The sequence below is a fragment of the Thamnophis elegans genome, chromosome 3 (assembly GCF_009769535.1).
Source record: "Thamnophis elegans isolate rThaEle1 chromosome 3, rThaEle1.pri, whole genome shotgun sequence".
Lineage (NCBI taxonomy): Eukaryota > Metazoa > Chordata > Lepidosauria > Squamata > Colubridae > Thamnophis > Thamnophis elegans.
The window spans coordinates 5,930,730-5,948,041 of record NC_045543.1 but is presented as its reverse complement, the minus strand read 5'-3'; the positions used below and the strand labels follow the sequence as shown (position 1 = coordinate 5,948,041).

At 46.8% G+C, this 17,312-nt stretch overlaps 2 protein-coding genes across 3 annotated transcripts in view; one reads left to right on the top strand and one right to left on the bottom strand.

Moving 5' to 3' along the window:
• PDIA6 (protein disulfide isomerase family A member 6) overlaps positions 1 to 5,870 on the top strand; it is a 29,059-nt gene extending 23,189 nt beyond the window's left edge. The window contains 3 exon segments of the mRNA XM_032214035.1: positions 455 to 531; positions 534 to 550; positions 5,626 to 5,870. Of these exon segments, the coding sequence (XP_032069926.1) occupies positions 455 to 531; positions 534 to 550; positions 5,626 to 5,700 (169 nt within the window). The 3' untranslated portion in view covers positions 5,701 to 5,870.
• Positions 5,871 to 7,244: 1,374 nt separating this feature from the next.
• ATP6V1C2 (ATPase H+ transporting V1 subunit C2) overlaps positions 7,245 to 17,312 on the bottom strand; it is a 31,977-nt gene continuing 21,909 nt past the window's right edge. The window contains exons 9-13 of one of the 2 annotated variants that reach the window (XM_032213984.1): positions 12,354 to 12,447; positions 11,787 to 11,884; position 11,325; positions 10,200 to 10,328; positions 7,245 to 8,432 (exon numbers count right to left, since the gene is read on the bottom strand). In XM_032213984.1, the coding sequence (XP_032069875.1) occupies positions 8,337 to 8,432; positions 10,200 to 10,328; position 11,325; positions 11,787 to 11,884; positions 12,354 to 12,447 (418 nt within the window). In that variant the 3' untranslated portion in view covers positions 7,245 to 8,336. Of the gene's footprint in view, positions 8,433 to 10,199; positions 10,329 to 11,324; positions 11,326 to 11,786; positions 11,885 to 12,353; positions 12,448 to 17,312 lie in introns of those variants that run through there. The other variant, XM_032213983.1, reaches the window with a different exon arrangement.

Here is a 17,312-nt window from a genome sequence, read left to right as displayed (position 1 = left end):
CTGGTGGCAGCTCCAACGGCACCTGCTGGGCCACAACTGTCACCCACCAGTCTTTTTTCATGTCTAAGACGGGACTAGAACTCAATAGTTTCCCAGTTTTCTCACCTGATGCCTTAATCAAGCTGGTTCTCAAATGTGAATTGCTAGAAGGGTGTATGTTGGTTTCCACCACAAAACCGCGGTAGACTAAAGCACGGTGACAAAACCGCACAATCAAAACCGCGCGATAACAGCGCGCCGACAGAAGCGCGCTGTAACATAACCCTAAACCTAACGCTAAACCTACCCTAAACCTAACCCTAAACCCTAAACCTTACCTTAAGTTAAATCGCGCTGTTGTCGGCGCGCTTTGACATCGCGGTTTTAGAGCCGCGGTGTTGTCGGCACGCTTTGACGTTCGCGTTATGTCGTGCCACGGTGTATTTATGTTCTACAACGTTCTTTCCATTTCTAGGGAACTTTCTGTTGGGCGAGGGTCCACAGCACCAGTTGGTGGAGGGGCTTTTGCCAAAATTAACACAGTGGAGCCCTGGATGGGAAGGATGGCGAGGTAAGAGACTTCATTTTCATCTCAATTTTAAATAGTATGTTGAGTGTATGGGAGCTGGTTGGATTTGAATGAATGGCCCACTTTTAGTAATTGTTACCCTTGTATTTTATATGTTTTAAATTTTACGTGGGAATTGTTAGGGTGGATAAATGAGAATGTTTGACTCGGAGGACCTGCTGGGGAAGGCGGGGGTTACCGGGGTGGTTGGGGGGGACCATGGACATGGGAGTGGGTCGGAGCATAGCGGTCGTGACAGGGGAGAGGCAGATATGGCGGGGACCTTAGGGCTGGCCATTATCGGGGAAGGAGGGTTCGCTACATTACAGAGATCCCTCCTTCCGGCCCTAGGAGTCCCACTCCAAGGCCAGATGGCGTGAGCAGTCAGGACCCTGGTCTCAGGCTGCTGTCGCTAAATGCCAGGTCTGTTGTTCACAAAGCTCCCCTCGTCCGGACTTAATTGTTGACGAGAGGGCAGACCTGGCATGTATTACTGAGACCTGGCTGGGCACAGAAGGGGAGTCCCCCTTGTAGAGATGTGCCCAGAGGGATTTCAGGTGCTTCATCAGCCGAGAGACCAGGGAAGGGGTGGCGGTGTGGCCATTGTAATCCGGGAGTCTCTGTTACCTCGTAGGGTCCCTGCTCCGGAGCTTGTCGGGTGTGAGTCTCTGCTGATAAAGTTGGACCTCAAGGGTCAAGTGGGCTTGCTGCTAACGTACCTGCCTCCCAACTACGTTGCAGCATCCCTCCCTTCGCTCCTCGAGTCAGTAGCCGAGCTGGCGGTTGAGTTCCCCAGGCTTATAGTTCTGGGGGATTTCAACTTGCCATCGCTCGGTGAACGCTCTGATGGGGCGCAGGAGTTCATGGCTTCCATGACAGCCATGGGCTTGACCCAAGTAATTCGGGGCCCAACCCACGCAGCGGGTCACATGCTCGACCTCGTATTCCTCTCGGAGCAGTGGATGTGTGATCTTGGTCTGAAGGGTAATGAGATCATACCCCTGTCGTGGTCAGACCACTGCCTACTGAGGCTTGACTTCCGGAGGCCATACCCCCACCGTAGGGAGGAGGAACCGACCAGGTGGTTCCGCCCAGGCGACTTATGGACCCTTTGAGGTTCCAGACGGAGCTTGGGGTCATTCCTGATACTCTCGCCCACAGTTCGGCGGAGACTCTGGCTGCCGCCTGGTACTCGGCGGCGTCGGAGTCTCTCGACCGGATTGCGCCACTACGGCCCCTCCGGGTCAGTGGATCCCGGAGAGCTCCCTGGTTTACCGAGGAACTCCGGGAGAAGAAACGCCGGAGGAGATGCCTAGAGCACCAGTGGAGGTCCGATAGGTCCGAGGCGAACCGAGCTCTCTTAACTACCTGCACCAAGGACTATGTCCGAGCATTAAGAACCGCAAAAAGATCATATATTTCTGCCTTGGTTGCGTCCGCCGAGTCGCGCCCAGCCGCCCTGTTTAGGATAACCCGCTCCCTCCTCAATAGGAGGGATGCGGGGAGACCCCTTGCAGGGTAGGGCTGAGGACTATGCTCAATTCTTGGCGGACAAAGTAGCTCGGTTTCGATCGGACCTGGACTCCACCGCAGTAGGTCCAGCTGAGTCACAGGAGGATCACTTGTTACATCAGCGCTGGGTTGAGTTCCAGGAAGTTGCCTCTGGGGATGTGGACAAGGCCATTCGAGCTGTAAGTGCCTCCACTTGTATTTTGGACCCGTGTCCCTCCTGGCTGGTGGCTAACAGCAGGGAGGTGACACATGGCTGGATCCAGGCGGTTGTCACCGCCTCCCTTCGGGAGGGGCACTTCCCCGCCGTACTCAAAACGGCGGTGGTGAGACCCCTCCTGAAGAAACCATCGTTAGATCCAGCCATCTTAAACAACTTTCGTCCTGTCTCCAATCTTCCCTTTATCGGGAAGGTTGTTGAGAAGGTGGTGGCCTTTCAGCTTCAACGGGCCTTGGAGGAAGCTAGCTATCTTGACCCTTCCAGTCCGGCTTCAGACCTGGTTACAGCACAGAAACCGCTTTGGTCGCATTGACCGATGATCTCTGGAGGGCCAGAGATGGAGGCTATGCGTCCATCCTGGTTCTCCTTGACCTCTCAGCGGCTTTCGATACCATCGACCATGGTATCCTTCTGCGACGACTGCGGGAGGTGGGAGTGGGAGGCACTGTTCTGCGGTGGTTCTCCTCCTACCTCTCGGACAGGTCGCAGTCGGTGTTAGTAGGGGGGCAGAGATCGTCCCTGAGGCCCCTAACATGTGGGTACCTCAGGGTTCGGTCCTATCCCCCCTACTATTTAACATATACATGAAACCGCTGGGCGAGATCATTCGGAGGCACGGGATAAAATACCATCAATATGCGGACGATACGCAATTGTATCTGTCCGCCCCGTGCCAACTCAATGAAGCGGTGGACGTGATGAACCAGGGTCTGGAGGCCGTTAAGAACTGGATGAGTGCTAACAAACTGGTACTCAACCCGGATAAGACCGAGTGGCTGTTGTGTTTCCCCCCCAATAATTTGGCTAATACACCAACGCTTAGGCTGGGGGGTCAAATTTTATACCCCTCAGATAGGGTCCGCAACTTAGGAGTCCTCCTGGACCCGCAGCTGACTTTTGATCACCAGCTGTCAGCTGTGACCAGGGGGGCATTTGCCCAGGTTCGCCTGGTCCGCCAGTTGCGGCCCTACCTAGACCGGGGGGCTCTCACAACAGTCACTCGAGCCCTTGTGATCTCTAGACTGGAATACTGCAATGGGCTCTACATGGGGTTGCCCTTGAGGTGCATCCGGCGACTGCAGCTAGTCCAAAATGCAGCCGCGCGAGTGATAGTGGGCGCACCGCGGTTCGCCCACGTTACACCTGTCCTCCGCGTGCTGCACTGGCTACCTGTTGGTCTCCGGGTGCGCTTCAGGATACTGATGACCATCTTTAAAGCACTCCATGGTAGTGGATCTGGGTACTTGAGAGACCGCCTTCTGCCGATTACCTCCCTAAACCGACCAATTAGATCGCACAGACTGGGCCTCCTCCGAATTCCATCTGCCAGTCAATGTCGACTGGCGACTACAAGGAGGAGAGCCTTTTCTGTTGCTGCCCCGACCCTGTGGAACGAGCTCCCCATGGAGATCCGTACCCTCACCACTATCCAGACCTTCCGCGCAGCCCTCAAGATCTGGCTCTCCCAGCAGGCCTGGGATAGGTTTCCAATTACCCGCCCGAGTGTTTGATTGCTGAATGAAAGTTGTGTTTTTATTATCTTTTCTTTGTGCACATATTGTTTGTTTTTGACCTTGCACCCCCCTCCCCTGTGGTTGTAAGCCGCCCTGAGTCCCCTCAGGGAAAAGGGCGGCATATAAATCCCAATAAACCGAAACCGAAACCGAATCTCTGTATTCATACAGGACTTGCTTGGACATTTTAGCGTTCATGCATTTAAATTGGTTCGCTATCAAGTCAATCTCTCAACGTTTACTTAGCCTGATAAATATATACCCTAAAGCCTGTATTGAAAGATCGATTTAAGTTTTAACTATTTCTTTCCTTTTCCGTCACTGAGGTTATCTGTGCGAAGCCCCCTTAGTTCTCTACTTGGCTCTGCATCTTCGTTCTCTTTTGGATTTCGCTGAAAGCTTTTGACATTTGTTTATCGATCTATTTCTGGCACCGTTTTATTGTCTGTATCCTGTTTGAGCTATTCTGATAATGCTTCCTGTGCAGACTGTTTTCTTTCTTTCTTCCTTTTTTTCTTTCCTGTCCTGATGGCAGGTCGCTCACCAAATGTTCAACTAGTCTAGCGTTGTTGTTATAAAGAGGAACTTGATAATAATGCCACTCCTAGTTGGCTTGTTTACCCAGCTGTTCAGGTTACATCCAAGCTTACGTAGATTTTCATCTTTTATTGTTCGCGTAGAGTCTACTGTTGAATTCTAATTTTTCATAGGCAATGTCTGCTCCGTAGCTTACTGAAGCCACACAAAATTTCACACCTGGGCTTGTTCCAATCCTGGTTCGCTTAATGAAAAATAACCGCCCATCTTGTAGAGAGATAAAAGAATAATGCCTTGTTTGGCCAATTTTGAGTCTACTGTTGGGATGATTTTGCTGTACACATCTCTCTAGACATTTAGCAGCTTGGATGTATGAATCAAGAAACCAGAGAGCTGTAAATAAGCATTTAACCCAATTCCCTTATCATGCTAAGTCAACATTTGACTTAGCATGGCAATGGAAACCCAGTTATTTTGATCGGAGTCCTTTGGGATTGGGCGGCATAGAAATCAAATAAACTCAACTCAATCTTAACCATCAGATACTAATGATAGCATTAATTTCCTACTGATTTCAAAGAGTTAAAATAACAGCGATTAGACTGAAGATTGATGGTGTGGGTGTTGAAACTCCACTTAAATTGCATCACTTATCTGAATGATAAAAAAAAACCTTATCTTCAGATTGTGTGTGTAGCAGTGGTGGGATTCAAATAATTTACCAACCAGTTCTCTGCCCTAATGACCAGCTGTGTAGGCGGGGATTGGTGGTCATGTGATCATGTGGGTGTGGCCAAGTCAATGTCACTCAGGTCGATGGGCGCTTCACCCTTAGTTGTTACAATGGTAATAAGGGTTAACTGGAAAGGCAGTTTCTGTAAGCAGGGCAATAAAGATGAGGCTAGAAACAACACCAGAATGTTTCCTTCCTGCCTTCCTTACAGGATTAGCCCTGTAAAGGGGGGAAAAACAAAATAAGATTTCTTCCAACAACCGGTTCTCCGAACTGCTTAGAAAGTTACCAACCGGTTCTCCTGAATAGGTGCGAACTGGCTGAATCCCACCACTGCTGTGTAGTTTATACTTCCAAGGGAAGATCAGAAAAGTAAATTGCTGGTTGTACACAAACTAAAAAGCACATTCAGTTCTCTTTAGAAAAAAAATTATGTAATAGTAGCGTTGTTTGCTATTGAGCAATATTTTCTCAGCATCTTAGGGGGGTTGAAACTTGTTCTAAGAAGTACGTGGTGATGATACATGATAAACGCCTGATCAATTCACGCACTATTATTTCATAGCTCCCAGCCGAAGAGGATATCGACCTCAGTGATGTCGATCTTGATGATTGGGATACTCAGAAGGATGAATTGTGAGAGCTTGAAGATAACTTGGGTTTCTTGAGAGAGAACATCGGGCAGTAGTTTGGGATTGGAATGGAAGAACGTTTTGCACCACACGGATCTACCAGTGACTTTTTTTTTTGCCAAGAGAGAAACTGTTGGAGACGTGGTCATCCGTGAACTGAGCATCTCTTAAGAAAAAAGAAAATATCTCACAAATTCTATGAATTTTTTTTTATTGAGTGAAAATTGTATCCGGCGTAGCAGATATTTTGAGAACAACACTGATCTTTCATTGAAATGCTCTTGAGGGTTTTATTCTTTTGTTTTTTTTGCTTTTTTAAAATCTAGCTGACGTGGTGGTCAATTGTAACTTGAGACTTTTGTTGTACTTAGTTTTTCAAATGTGATCTTTTTTTCTCCTCCCCCCCCCCCCCCACAGTATAGCTTCCATTTCAATGAAAGAATAAAACAATATTTTTGACTCGGTGTCAAGTGTTCTACAGTTTACAGAGATATACCTCCCTTTGACTTTATCAGTGCAGTATTTGGAGGCACTTTTGCAAAATTAATATTATCGTGTGTGTGTGTTCATATTAAGCCAGTCACTCTTTAAATTCTGCCGCTTTGAAGAAGCTACAGTGAAATGTTTCACACAATACTAAGCTTTGGATATGAACCTATTCTGTCTAAATACTTTCTTTGCATAATATTTTTATTTCCGTTTCATTCTATACAATCACATGTTTACTGTGCATAACCAGGGCATATAACATTGAGTAATAACCACAACCCTCACTTATATAGAAAGTGCCCCCTACAATACAAACCGAATATACCACCTTGACACACCATACACCCTCTTTCAACCCCCTCCAACTTTCATTCTTCCTTCTCACATACCCCTCTACGCCTACTTCCCCTCCCCCCTCTATCTAACCCTATCACTCCCTCTCTAATCCATTCCCTCCCTTCCTTCTCCTCCTCCTCTCTCTCACTCTCTCCACCCTCCTTCTTTCACTCAGCTCCTCCCTTCGGTATACTTCTATTACCTTCCAATATATTCGGTTTGTTCTGTTTTAACACTAACATTAAAAAGCCACAGTATACAAGTGCAATCATGTACCTTAAAGTTTAAGACATATTATGTTTCCCCCCTCCCCCCCCCTAGATCCCCACCTCCCTTCCCTCCCCCCGACTTCCCAGAGACCATACATGGTATAACTTTTTGACAATCACAGTCTAAAATATCTCTACATTGATCTCAGCTTCTTTAAATACTTTCAACTGTTAATTTTTCTTTGGGGATTAAGAGAACTGCCCTATTTACTGGTAACGTGTGGCGGGTTTTATCTTGACGCGCATCTCATCGATTGTATGGGAATCTTTAAGAACTTAGTAAGAGCCGAGGTGGCGCAGTGGTTAGGGTGCAGTACTGCAGGCCACTTCAGCTGACTGTTATCTGCAGTTCAGCGGTTCTAATCTCACCGGCTCAAGGTTGACTCAGCCTTCCATCCTTCCGAGGTGGGTGAAATGAGGACCCGGATTATTGGGGGCGATATGCTGACTCTGTAAACCGCTTAGAGAGGGCTGAAAGCTCTATGAAGCGGTATATAAGTCTAACTGCTATTGCTAAGAACTAATTTCCTTCATGGTAACGCAAGAAAAAATGGTAACCCATCAGCTAATTCTTGTTGCCTCTGACAAATAATGTTCTCACATAGCCCAGAATTATGACTTGAGACTAATTTGTAGAATAATATGAAATTATAAAGTATAATACTCCTATAACAGAAGACAATGATTTCTTTGGAAGGAACATGAGAAAAATCCCCGTGTCAGTATTAAATTCTCCTGCCCCAAGAATGTTTAAAATATTTTTCTTTTAAAAAAAAGCTCACTTTACTCCGGGATTCCAGCATCATTGGAGGCATTTAATGGACTTTATTATTGAAGGAGGTTCCAATTATACTGTAACGCTGTCAATCAAAGGTGTTGAGAGGAAACACCATTTATTCTAATCATGTTGGACACTTAAAAGGCCATGCTAGTTTCAACAAACTGACAAAATGAGATTTCGAGTTTTGTGTTATGTCTGCAGTGAGTCAGTCTTCAGTGGAAGGGGGAAGCTATTTCACTGAAAGAAGGGAGAAAAATTTTCTGTCCAGATTTCTTACATGCTACACTGAAGCAACCAGTTTAAAATTAAACTTTCCAAACGTTATTCCCCCCCCCCCCCCGAAATTTCACTGTGTAACGGTTGTGTTGACTGAATCAATAGATTAAACCCAATTACAGATTTAGGACTCCAGGATATTTCTACCTTAACCGCCAGATATCTTGATTTTATTTAAAACCTTAGATGATCAGGAGTTTTGTAATTACAACAGAATAAATACAACAATAACACAATGCCTGGTGAAGCATGTTTTCTAATACAATCAGAAAAAAAAGCTTCCAGTATCTTTTTAATTGTCAAAATGGGGGGGAAAAACCACTCTACAAGCCAAATCTAGGAACTACAATTATCTCTTGCTTAAAACTCCTTGGTTTTCTGCATCGGAAGGGACGCATTCCAATTACGTTTATTGCATTAAAAACCAAATAGATGACATTTCGTTCTCATCCTACAATACTGGGGAAAAAAGTCATGCTTGGCGCTGCACACTTTAGCTGCCATCGAGAAGGCTGAAATCAATCTTGAAATAGACATACGGGTAGTAGTCCTGATTGCTTAGCTGCAAGCCAGGAATGTCGACTGAAGTCTGCGGGGGGAGAAATTAAAGTAAACTTGAGTTCCTTAAGACCTCTAGTGCTACAATTTTTACAAAATGCGAGGGAATGCTTCTGAAACATCAGTAACCTTAACAGGAGCAAGTACTACGAAGTGAAAGATTTCAAGCAAGCAGCAAATACAAAATTTTGATTTCGGAAATCCCCAGATTAGTGTAAGGAAGCTGAGCCCCCATTGGAAGTATCTAGGTCAGGGGGTGTCAAACTCTTTCATTGAGGACTGCCTCAGGGTCAGAGGTGGGTTCCTACCAGTTCGGTAGAACCGGTTCGTCAAATCTACCGAACCGGTTAGAAGAGGTTCCACCAGAAAGCAGGCCACACCTACAGAAGAGGTTCTAAAAAATTTTGAAACCCACCACTGACACAGAGAGAAAGAGAAAGGAAGGAAGGAAGAAATAAAGAAAAAGAGAGAGAGATGAAAGGAAAAAGGGACAGAGAGAGAAAAGGAAGGAGAGAGAGAGAGAAAGAAAGAAAAAGATGATAGATAAAAAGAAAGAAAAAGATGAAAGGAAAAAGGGACAGAGACAAAAGGAAGGGGAGAGAAAGAAAGAAAGAAAAAGAGATGATAGAAAAAAAGAAAGAAAAAGAGAGATGAAAGGAAAAGGGACAGACAAAAGGAAGGAGAGAGAGAGAAAGAAAGAAAAAGATGATAGAAAAAAGAAAGAAAAAGAGAGATGAAAGGAAAAAGGGACAGACACAAAAGGAACGAGAGAGAAAGAAAAAACATGGCCGGCAAGCCATGCCCACCAGGTCACATGGCTGACAAGCCACGCCCACAAAGGAGGCCACACCCACAGAGTAGGTTCAAAAATTTTTTGAAACCCACCACTGCTCAGGGTTGACGGCGGGGGTGGGAATGGCCAGGGTGGGGGGCCAGCTCAGTGTCACTCGGGGGCACCTGTGCTGCCCTGCGTGCCAGCAGAAATGGGCTCCTGAGCTCCATTCTCGGCTGCAACATCCTGCAACCCTCTGCCACAAAGAAAGAGCTGAGGAGGGCTATCCACAGCCCTCCCGAGCTCCGTTTTCAGCTGCGACGGCCTCCTGCAACCCTCCGCTAGCAAAAATGGAGCTCCCGTTTTCATTGGCAGAGGAACCATGAGCCGGTCCTTCTCTGTTTCCAGGGCCGCCCCCCCCCCCCCCCCGGGCCAGATCTAAGCACCCCACAGGCTGGATCTGGACCCTGGGCCTTTAGTTTGACACCGCTGCTCTAGGTCTTCTGAAAACCGCATGGTGGTTAACAGGAATTAAGAGCCGAGGTGGCGCAGTGGTTAGAGTGCAGTACTGCAGGCCACTTCAGCTGACTGCTATCTGCAGTTCAGCGGTTCAAATCTCACCGGCTCAAGGTTGACTCAGCCTCCCATCCTTCCGAGGTGGGTGAAATGAGGACCCAGACTGTGGGGGCGATATGCTGACTCTGTAAACCGCTTAGAGAGGGCTGAAAGCCCTATGAAGCGGTAGATAAGTCTAACTGCTATTGCTATAATATGGTAGGCCAATTTAAGGGTAGGGTAAATGCAGCCCTGGAAAACCACACCGTACTCTGCCGGGAAACGACGATCCTTTTATCAAGTGGCTCAGGGATTCTGGGAGTTGAAGTTCATAAGTCGTAAAGGGGCCACTTGTTCCCAACCTCTGCTCTAAATGATTTATTACCATTTATTTCACAGCCTCCTGATTGGGAGGCAGGCGGTCGTGTCCATCTCCATCCTTAGGCGGGCCACCTGCGATGCAATACTTACGTCCATTAGGCTGGCTGCTGCTACTTCGTCCAGATGCTTGAAAACGGCATTTAATACTTCTCTCAACCTCTTCGTAGATTTCTTATTAGGCTGAAGTAGCATTGCCTGGAAGTTCACTGGTAACCATACCTTGAACGGAATGCAATGGAGGAGGTTGAAGTGGAAGCAGCAAAATGCAATGCAAGGAATTTTTACTTTATCTATCTATCCTCATTTTGCTTTTGTTCGTGACTAATTTTTAAAGTCTTAAACTGCATCAAAGATTGTTTATTTTCCTTATGAACTCTTATAACATTCGCCTAATTAAAGGTAAAGGTTCCCCTCGCACATATATGCTAGTCGTTCCCGACTCTAGGGGGCAGTGCTCATCTCCGTTTCAAAGCCACAGAGCCAGCGCTGTCAGAAGACGTCTCTGTGGTCATGTGGCCGGCATGACTAAACACCAAAGGCTCACAGAACGCTGTTACCTTCCCACCAAAGTGTGTCTCTATTTTGCTACTTGCATTTTTTACATGCTTTCGAACTGCTAGGTTGGCAAAAGCTGGGACAAGTAACATGAGCCTGTTACATGACACTAGGGATTCGAACCATCAAACTGCTGACCTTTCGATCAACAGGCTGTGATCAGGGGGGCATTTGCCCTGGTTCGCCTGGTGCACCAGTTGCGTCCCTACCTGAACCAGGAGGCCCTCGCAACACTCACTCGTGCCCTTGTGACCTTAAGACTGGACTACTGCAATGTGCTCTACATGGGGCAGCCCTTGAAGAGCATTCGGAGACTTCAGCTTGTCCAGAATGCAGCCGCGCGAGCGATTGTGGGTGCACCTCGGTTCACCCACGTAACACCTATCCTCCGCAAGCTGCACTGGCTGCCTATTGGTCTCCGGATACGCTTCAAGGCGCTAGTCGTCACTTATAAAGCCCTTCATGGTATTGGACCTGGGTACTTGAGAGACCGCCTGCTGCCAATTACCTCCAATAGACCGATTAGATCCCACAGTTTAGCCTCCTCCGAATTCCATCCACTGGCCAATGCCGACTGACGACCACCCGGAGGAGGGCCTTCTCTGTGGCTGCTCCGACCCTCTGGAACGAACTCCCCATGGAGATTCGGACCCTCACCACCCTCCAGGCTTTCCGCAAAGCCTTAAAACCTGGCTGTTCCGACAGGCCTGGGGCTGATGAGTTCCCGTCCCCGCTCGAATTGTGTGCCTGTTGAGTTGTTTTTAAATTGTGGTATTGTTTGTCCATGTCTTTTTCCCTATTTGTATCCCCTATCCCCCCCCCCCCCCGACTTGGGTTGTGAGCCGCCCTGAGTCCCTTCTGGGAAAAGGGCGGCATAGAAATATAATCAATTCAATTCAATTCAAACTCAGCGTCTTAGCCACTCAGCCACCGCGTCCCTTATTGCCTAATTACAATCTGTTTATTCCTGGAATGTTTTAAGAACTCACTCCGCAGGCTACCACCAAAGTATGTTTAAAATCAATGAGGAAGTTAAACGGATCAACTGGGATAAGTAATGATTGGAGATTGTAATTGGCTTTAGGGGGGGGGGAATGTAACCTATAAATTTCATCTGTTTACCTGAGGACGGATTCTGAAAACACTCTTAGCGCCTTTATATGGATCCAAGCCACAAATGCCTCACTGAAGTTCACCTTCAACCATCTCAACAGAGGACCCTTTAATGAGTAAAATATGGTATATCAGACAACAAAAGAACTGTAAGTGTATTTCTCAAAGGCTCTAAATCAGTGTTTCTCAACCTTGGCGGCTTTAAGTCCTGTGGACTTCAACTACCAGAATCTCCCAGCCAGCTGGGATGGAAGGCTGAGTTGACCTTGAGCTGGTGAGATTTGAACAGCTGAACTGCAGATCACAGTCAGCTAAAGTGGCCTGCAGTACTGCACCCTAACCACTGCGCCACCTCGGCTCTTATGATTTTTTAAAAAATCTTTATGATTTTAAACTGTCTTTTTTCTCTTTTTTTCCTCTTTTTTTTCTTCTTTTTGTAAGCCGCCCAGAGTCCTTCGGGATTGGGCGGCATATAAATTTTGATAATTAAATTAATTAAATTAAACCATGTGATAACTTAGCAAACAGCAAATCAGGCCCTACGTCAATACGGATAACTTGAAGAACTTTACTTACATATTGTTGCTTCTTATCAGAAGCTAACTTCCTCATTTCATCCTTTTCACACTTCAGTTCTTTCTCATCAAAATAAAATTCCCGCACCATGAACCTTTAAAAAAAAACAAAAAAAAATCGGTGTTAAGACATTCAGCACCTGGGCGTTTAGAAAGCTGTTTCCTGCCTGAGCTTTGGAACATAAATGTTCAAAGCCACAAGGTACAGCCTAGCTGGGAACAAACAAGGTACGATTTGGCCATGTGGGAGTAAATCATATTAGACCAATTTCCAAAGCTTTTAGGAGCTCTTGTCATCCTTAATAAGCTCGCTTTATTTTCGGCTCTTGTGAGCCCCTGCCGATGCATCAGGCTGGAAAAACTGACTCATTAGCTGTCAGTTATGAAGGGTTTCTTATTTTGCTGTATATTCTATCCTTCCTCTCTAAATTTAAAAGTGCTTGGTTCGATAGTGAACCAAATTCAGTCAAAATAAGTGATGTTTTGGGCCTAAAGTAGGACGTAAAGTGAGATTTGGACACTAAGTGTGAAACCTACTGGGTCAGGCTGGACAGCCTCTTAGAGCCCCTTTACTTCTATATTAAAGCCACATAGGCAGGGTTGCAGCTTGCAAAAGAACAGGAAGCCAGTGCGTAACCACAAGATGTCCCTATGTCAAAACCTATGTCAAAGTCCAAGGTTCAATTAAAGTCCGTTAATGACACGTACTCCATAACAAAAGGGAGAAGTAAGACCCCCATCTCCTTATAAGGCTTTCTCCTCAAGGTAACCACTAAGAAATGTGTTAAGTGTTTCCGTGTTGCAATGCTTTTGAGAATGTATAAGAACGCGTGCTTCGATAATGAAGGCGGTTCAGAACGTGCAATGCTAAGCCATGGGCTACCTTTCTGAACCTGGCTGCCAATAAACTTTCCTGTATCCTGAGAAGTCTGAAGCCTGTCATTTTCTGCAACAGGCCAGCGATCACCAATTGGTGGTTTGTGGACCACTGGTGGCCCATGAGAAAATGTTGGTGGTCTGCAGAAAAATTATTCGCTTTTTTTTAATATTGCACTAAATCAGGAGTCCTCAAACTACGGCCCCGGGGCCGGATACGTCCAATGAACGCTTGTGTTCCTGCAGAGAGTCTCCCCTTCGAGGTCTTTTTGTGTGGGTCAGAGGGGGGGGGGGCAGAAATTCTGACATGGGGTCTGTTTCAGCCTCCTGGTGTAGGGCTTCGTGACCTGTCAAAACCACGCTTGACTAAGCCGCGCCCGATTAAACTGCGTCGCTGACGTCATCAACAGGGCAACAACAGCCAGCGCGGAGAAAAAAGGGCGCTTTAAATAGCGCTTTGAAAGCAAGCCGATTCAACTTAAGGTAAGGGTTAGGTTTAGGGTTAGGTTTAGGGTTAGGTTTAGGGTTAGGTTAAGGGTTAGCTTTAGGGTTAGGTTAAGGGTTAGGGTTAGGGTTAGGTTTAGGGTTAGGTTAAGGGTTAGGTTTAGGGTTAGGTTTAGGATTAGGTTTAGGGGGGTTAGATTTAGAGGTTAATTTTAGGTTTCTATAGCAATAGCAGTAGACTTATATACCGCTTCATAGGGCTTTCAGCCCTCTCTAAGCGGTTTACAGAGAGTCAGCATATTGCCCCCAACAATCTGGGTCCTCATTTTACCCACCTCGGAAGGATGGAAGGCTGAGTCAACCCTGAGCCGGTGAGATTTGAACCGCTGAACTGCTGATCTAGTAGTAGCCTGCAGTGCTGCATTTAACCACTGCGCCACCTCGGCTCATGAGGTTTAGGGTTTACAGCGTGCTTCTGTCTCCACGCTGTTGTCGCCCTGTTGATGACGTCAGCTACGCGGTTTGTCGGACGTGGTTTAGTCGAGCGCGGTTTTGTGGTGGAATTGTGGGGCTTTGGGTGAAGGATGAAGGGAAGCAGTGCTGGTGGTGAAGAGCTGGAGGGCCTTGTTCCAACAGGACTGCATCATGGCCTGGAACTGGCTGACCATCTCAGTCCGCTGAGCCGCCAGGTGCCAGTACCTGGCCTTGCAATCCCACAGGTCTTCCCCTCTATGAGCCTGGGCTCATAGTCCTCAGTGAGGGTGCTTCTGCTGAGCTTCCTTCTCAGTCAGATCCAATTTAAAACGAGCCAGCTATTTTGCCAATTCTTTCTCGTGGTGATTGCTCAGCTCCAACAACTGCTTAGGGCCCTAAGGAGGCTGGGCAGGTGGGCAGGCAAGGAGTGGCTGGGGCGGATGACGAGTACAATTTGGTGAGGGGCCCCTCGATATGGGTGACATCAAGTTGGCCACCCCCATCCTGTCAGCCTCTGCCGTGCTGCTGCTTCGGCTGCCATTGAAACGGGGAGGGGGGGTCATGGTATTTGGGAGGGGAATCATTATGTGCTGGAGGAATATTCTAGACACTGTCCTGACCATCTCATTGCGCATGTGGAGGAAGGGACTTTCCTGCCAAGGTTAACTGTCCAGCATTCCACCCTGATGATGTTTTTTTTGAAGATGTCTCCCACCTGACAGTTGGGTGAATTATAATTGGACTATGGACTGGGGTGCCAAGGGGAGGGGATTGACCTATACATGATATTCATTGCTTTCACGCCCAATTAACCAGACTCAGTTTTGCTTTGCTACTATTCGTTTGTAATTAGTAATAGTACACTTAATTTCAACCAAATGGAGTTGAGTGGTTTCTTTCCTGATTATTAAATGAAGGAGCACCTGACACATCCAGTCACATGACCACCTAGCCATGCCGACCCAGCTGGTCCTTAAGCAGATCATATTAGTGGTCTGCGGGATTTAAAGTTATGAATTTAGTAGTCCCGGAGGTCCGAAAGGTTGGAGACCCCTGATTTAGGCTACAGAGGCACTATTGGAGGCGGGGGTGGGGTCATCAAAAGACCAGAAGGCAGGCCCAATTGAAGCCTCATTCCTTTTATCCACAGTGGTCCCCAAATTTTCTTTTGTGGTAACTCCTCCAGAGGTGGGTTCCTACCAGTTCACACCTATTCGGTAGAGCCGGTTCGTCAAATCTACCGAACCGGTTTAGAAGAGGTTCCACCAGTGGACCCAGAAAGCAGGCCACACCTACAGAAGAGGTTCCAAAATGTTTTGAAACCCACCACTGGTCCTTGGATATGATTATTCTACACTATCATGCTCCTATTTATAAAACTCAGTGCCTCTGTGAAAGGTAAGGATGACTACTGCGTTTGTGGTGCAATCAGAACATTGCGTGTGTTGAAGTTGTTTTAACGCAAACCAAAGATGCCTTTTAAAAAACAAGTTTACATCCTATTCTTATGCATGCCAGTGCTGTGTGTGAGGTCATTTAAGGTGGTTCTGACAAGTGTCGTCGGCATCTTCATATCCGGTCACTTGGGCAGCAAGCCACTCCCATCCGGTCACATGAGTGGCAAGCCACTCCCACAAAGGAGGCCACACCCACAGAGTAGGTTCGAACAATTTTTGAAACGCACCACTGAACTCCCCAATATCTTTTTGGATGCCTCTCCCAATGGATGCCTCGTTAGGCAGCAATCCAAAACATTTGCATGAGAATTGCGAGAATTGTACACCTCTACTGTGTGCCTAAGCAGAGTGTGTCTCCAACAGATACCAGATAGTCCTCGAGGATTAGGATAGTAATGGAGACTTCCCATCATGGTCTTGAGTCGTAAAACAGATCACCCATGTGGCGGCCTAATTTCCATGGCCGCTGTTAAGCAAATGCCATGGTCATTAAGGGAACTAATAGTTTACAATGGGCTGGCTCCACTGAAAACCAGAAGCCCGTTTTTCAGCAAAATTGCCAAAAAGAGCCATAAATGCAGGCTGGTTGCTAAGGGCCCAACACGTAGTCACATGACTGTAGGGGCGACTGTCAGAACTTCAGGGTAACAAGTGTCCTCAGGGAGGTCCATTGTAATTTTGAACAGTCACTAATTGATCTTCATAAGTTGAGGACTACCTGTAATCAAAACCTAGCTGAGAGGGGGATCTCATACAGTACACAGAAGATGCCATTGAGGCAACTCTTCTTTCCCTTAGCATCGCATGGAAATCTGCAACAGTGGTGGCGTTACTAGCAAAATTTCTGTTTGTAATTACCGTATTTTTCAGAGTATAAGACGCACCTTTTTTCCTCTAAAAAGAGGCTGAAAATCTGGGTGCGTCTTATACACCGAATGCAGCATTTTTTGACTCCTGAAGCCCCGCCTTCACCAAAATGGCTGTGCATACCCTTATGGAGGCTTTCAGACAGCTCCTGGGGGCTGGGGAGGGCAGAAATGAGTAAAAAACGGGCCGTCTTTTACCCCCACTCCAGTCCCCAGCAGCACTCTATAAGCCTCCATAAGGCTATGCATGCATTTTTTTTTGACAAAAAACCAGCCCATTTTCGCAAAAACAGGCCGGTTTTGCTCGTGTTTCCCCCGCCTCACTCCCTAGGAGCACTCTGCAAGCCCCACCCCAGGCTATTCATGGCTTTTAAAAAAAAAATGGGCCCATTTTCGCAAAAAAACAGGCCGTATTGGGGAAGTTTGCAGAGTCCAAAAACTTTCTCACCGCCCTTTCGGAAAGCTGTTTGGTTAGAGTGGTTGATGAGAATTACATTGATCAAGTGCTGTCCCAGTAGAAACAAAGTTTTAGGTGCTACAGGTTGTCAGCTATTTCCTTGTCCAGCACATGGCTAAATACACCTGGAAACACCTATCTACCTACCTACCTTCTCTCTCTCTCTCTCTCTCTCCCTACCTACCTACCTACTGTTTTTTTTCTCTCTCTCTCCCTCCCTCCCACCCTCCATCTACCTATATATCTATCTACCTACCTACTCTCTCTCCCCCACCTATCTACTGTATTTCTCTCTCTCTATTTTTCTCTCTCTATCCCTCTACCTACCAACCTACCTACACTCTCTCTCCCTATCTACTGTATTTCTATCTCTTTCTACTTCTCTC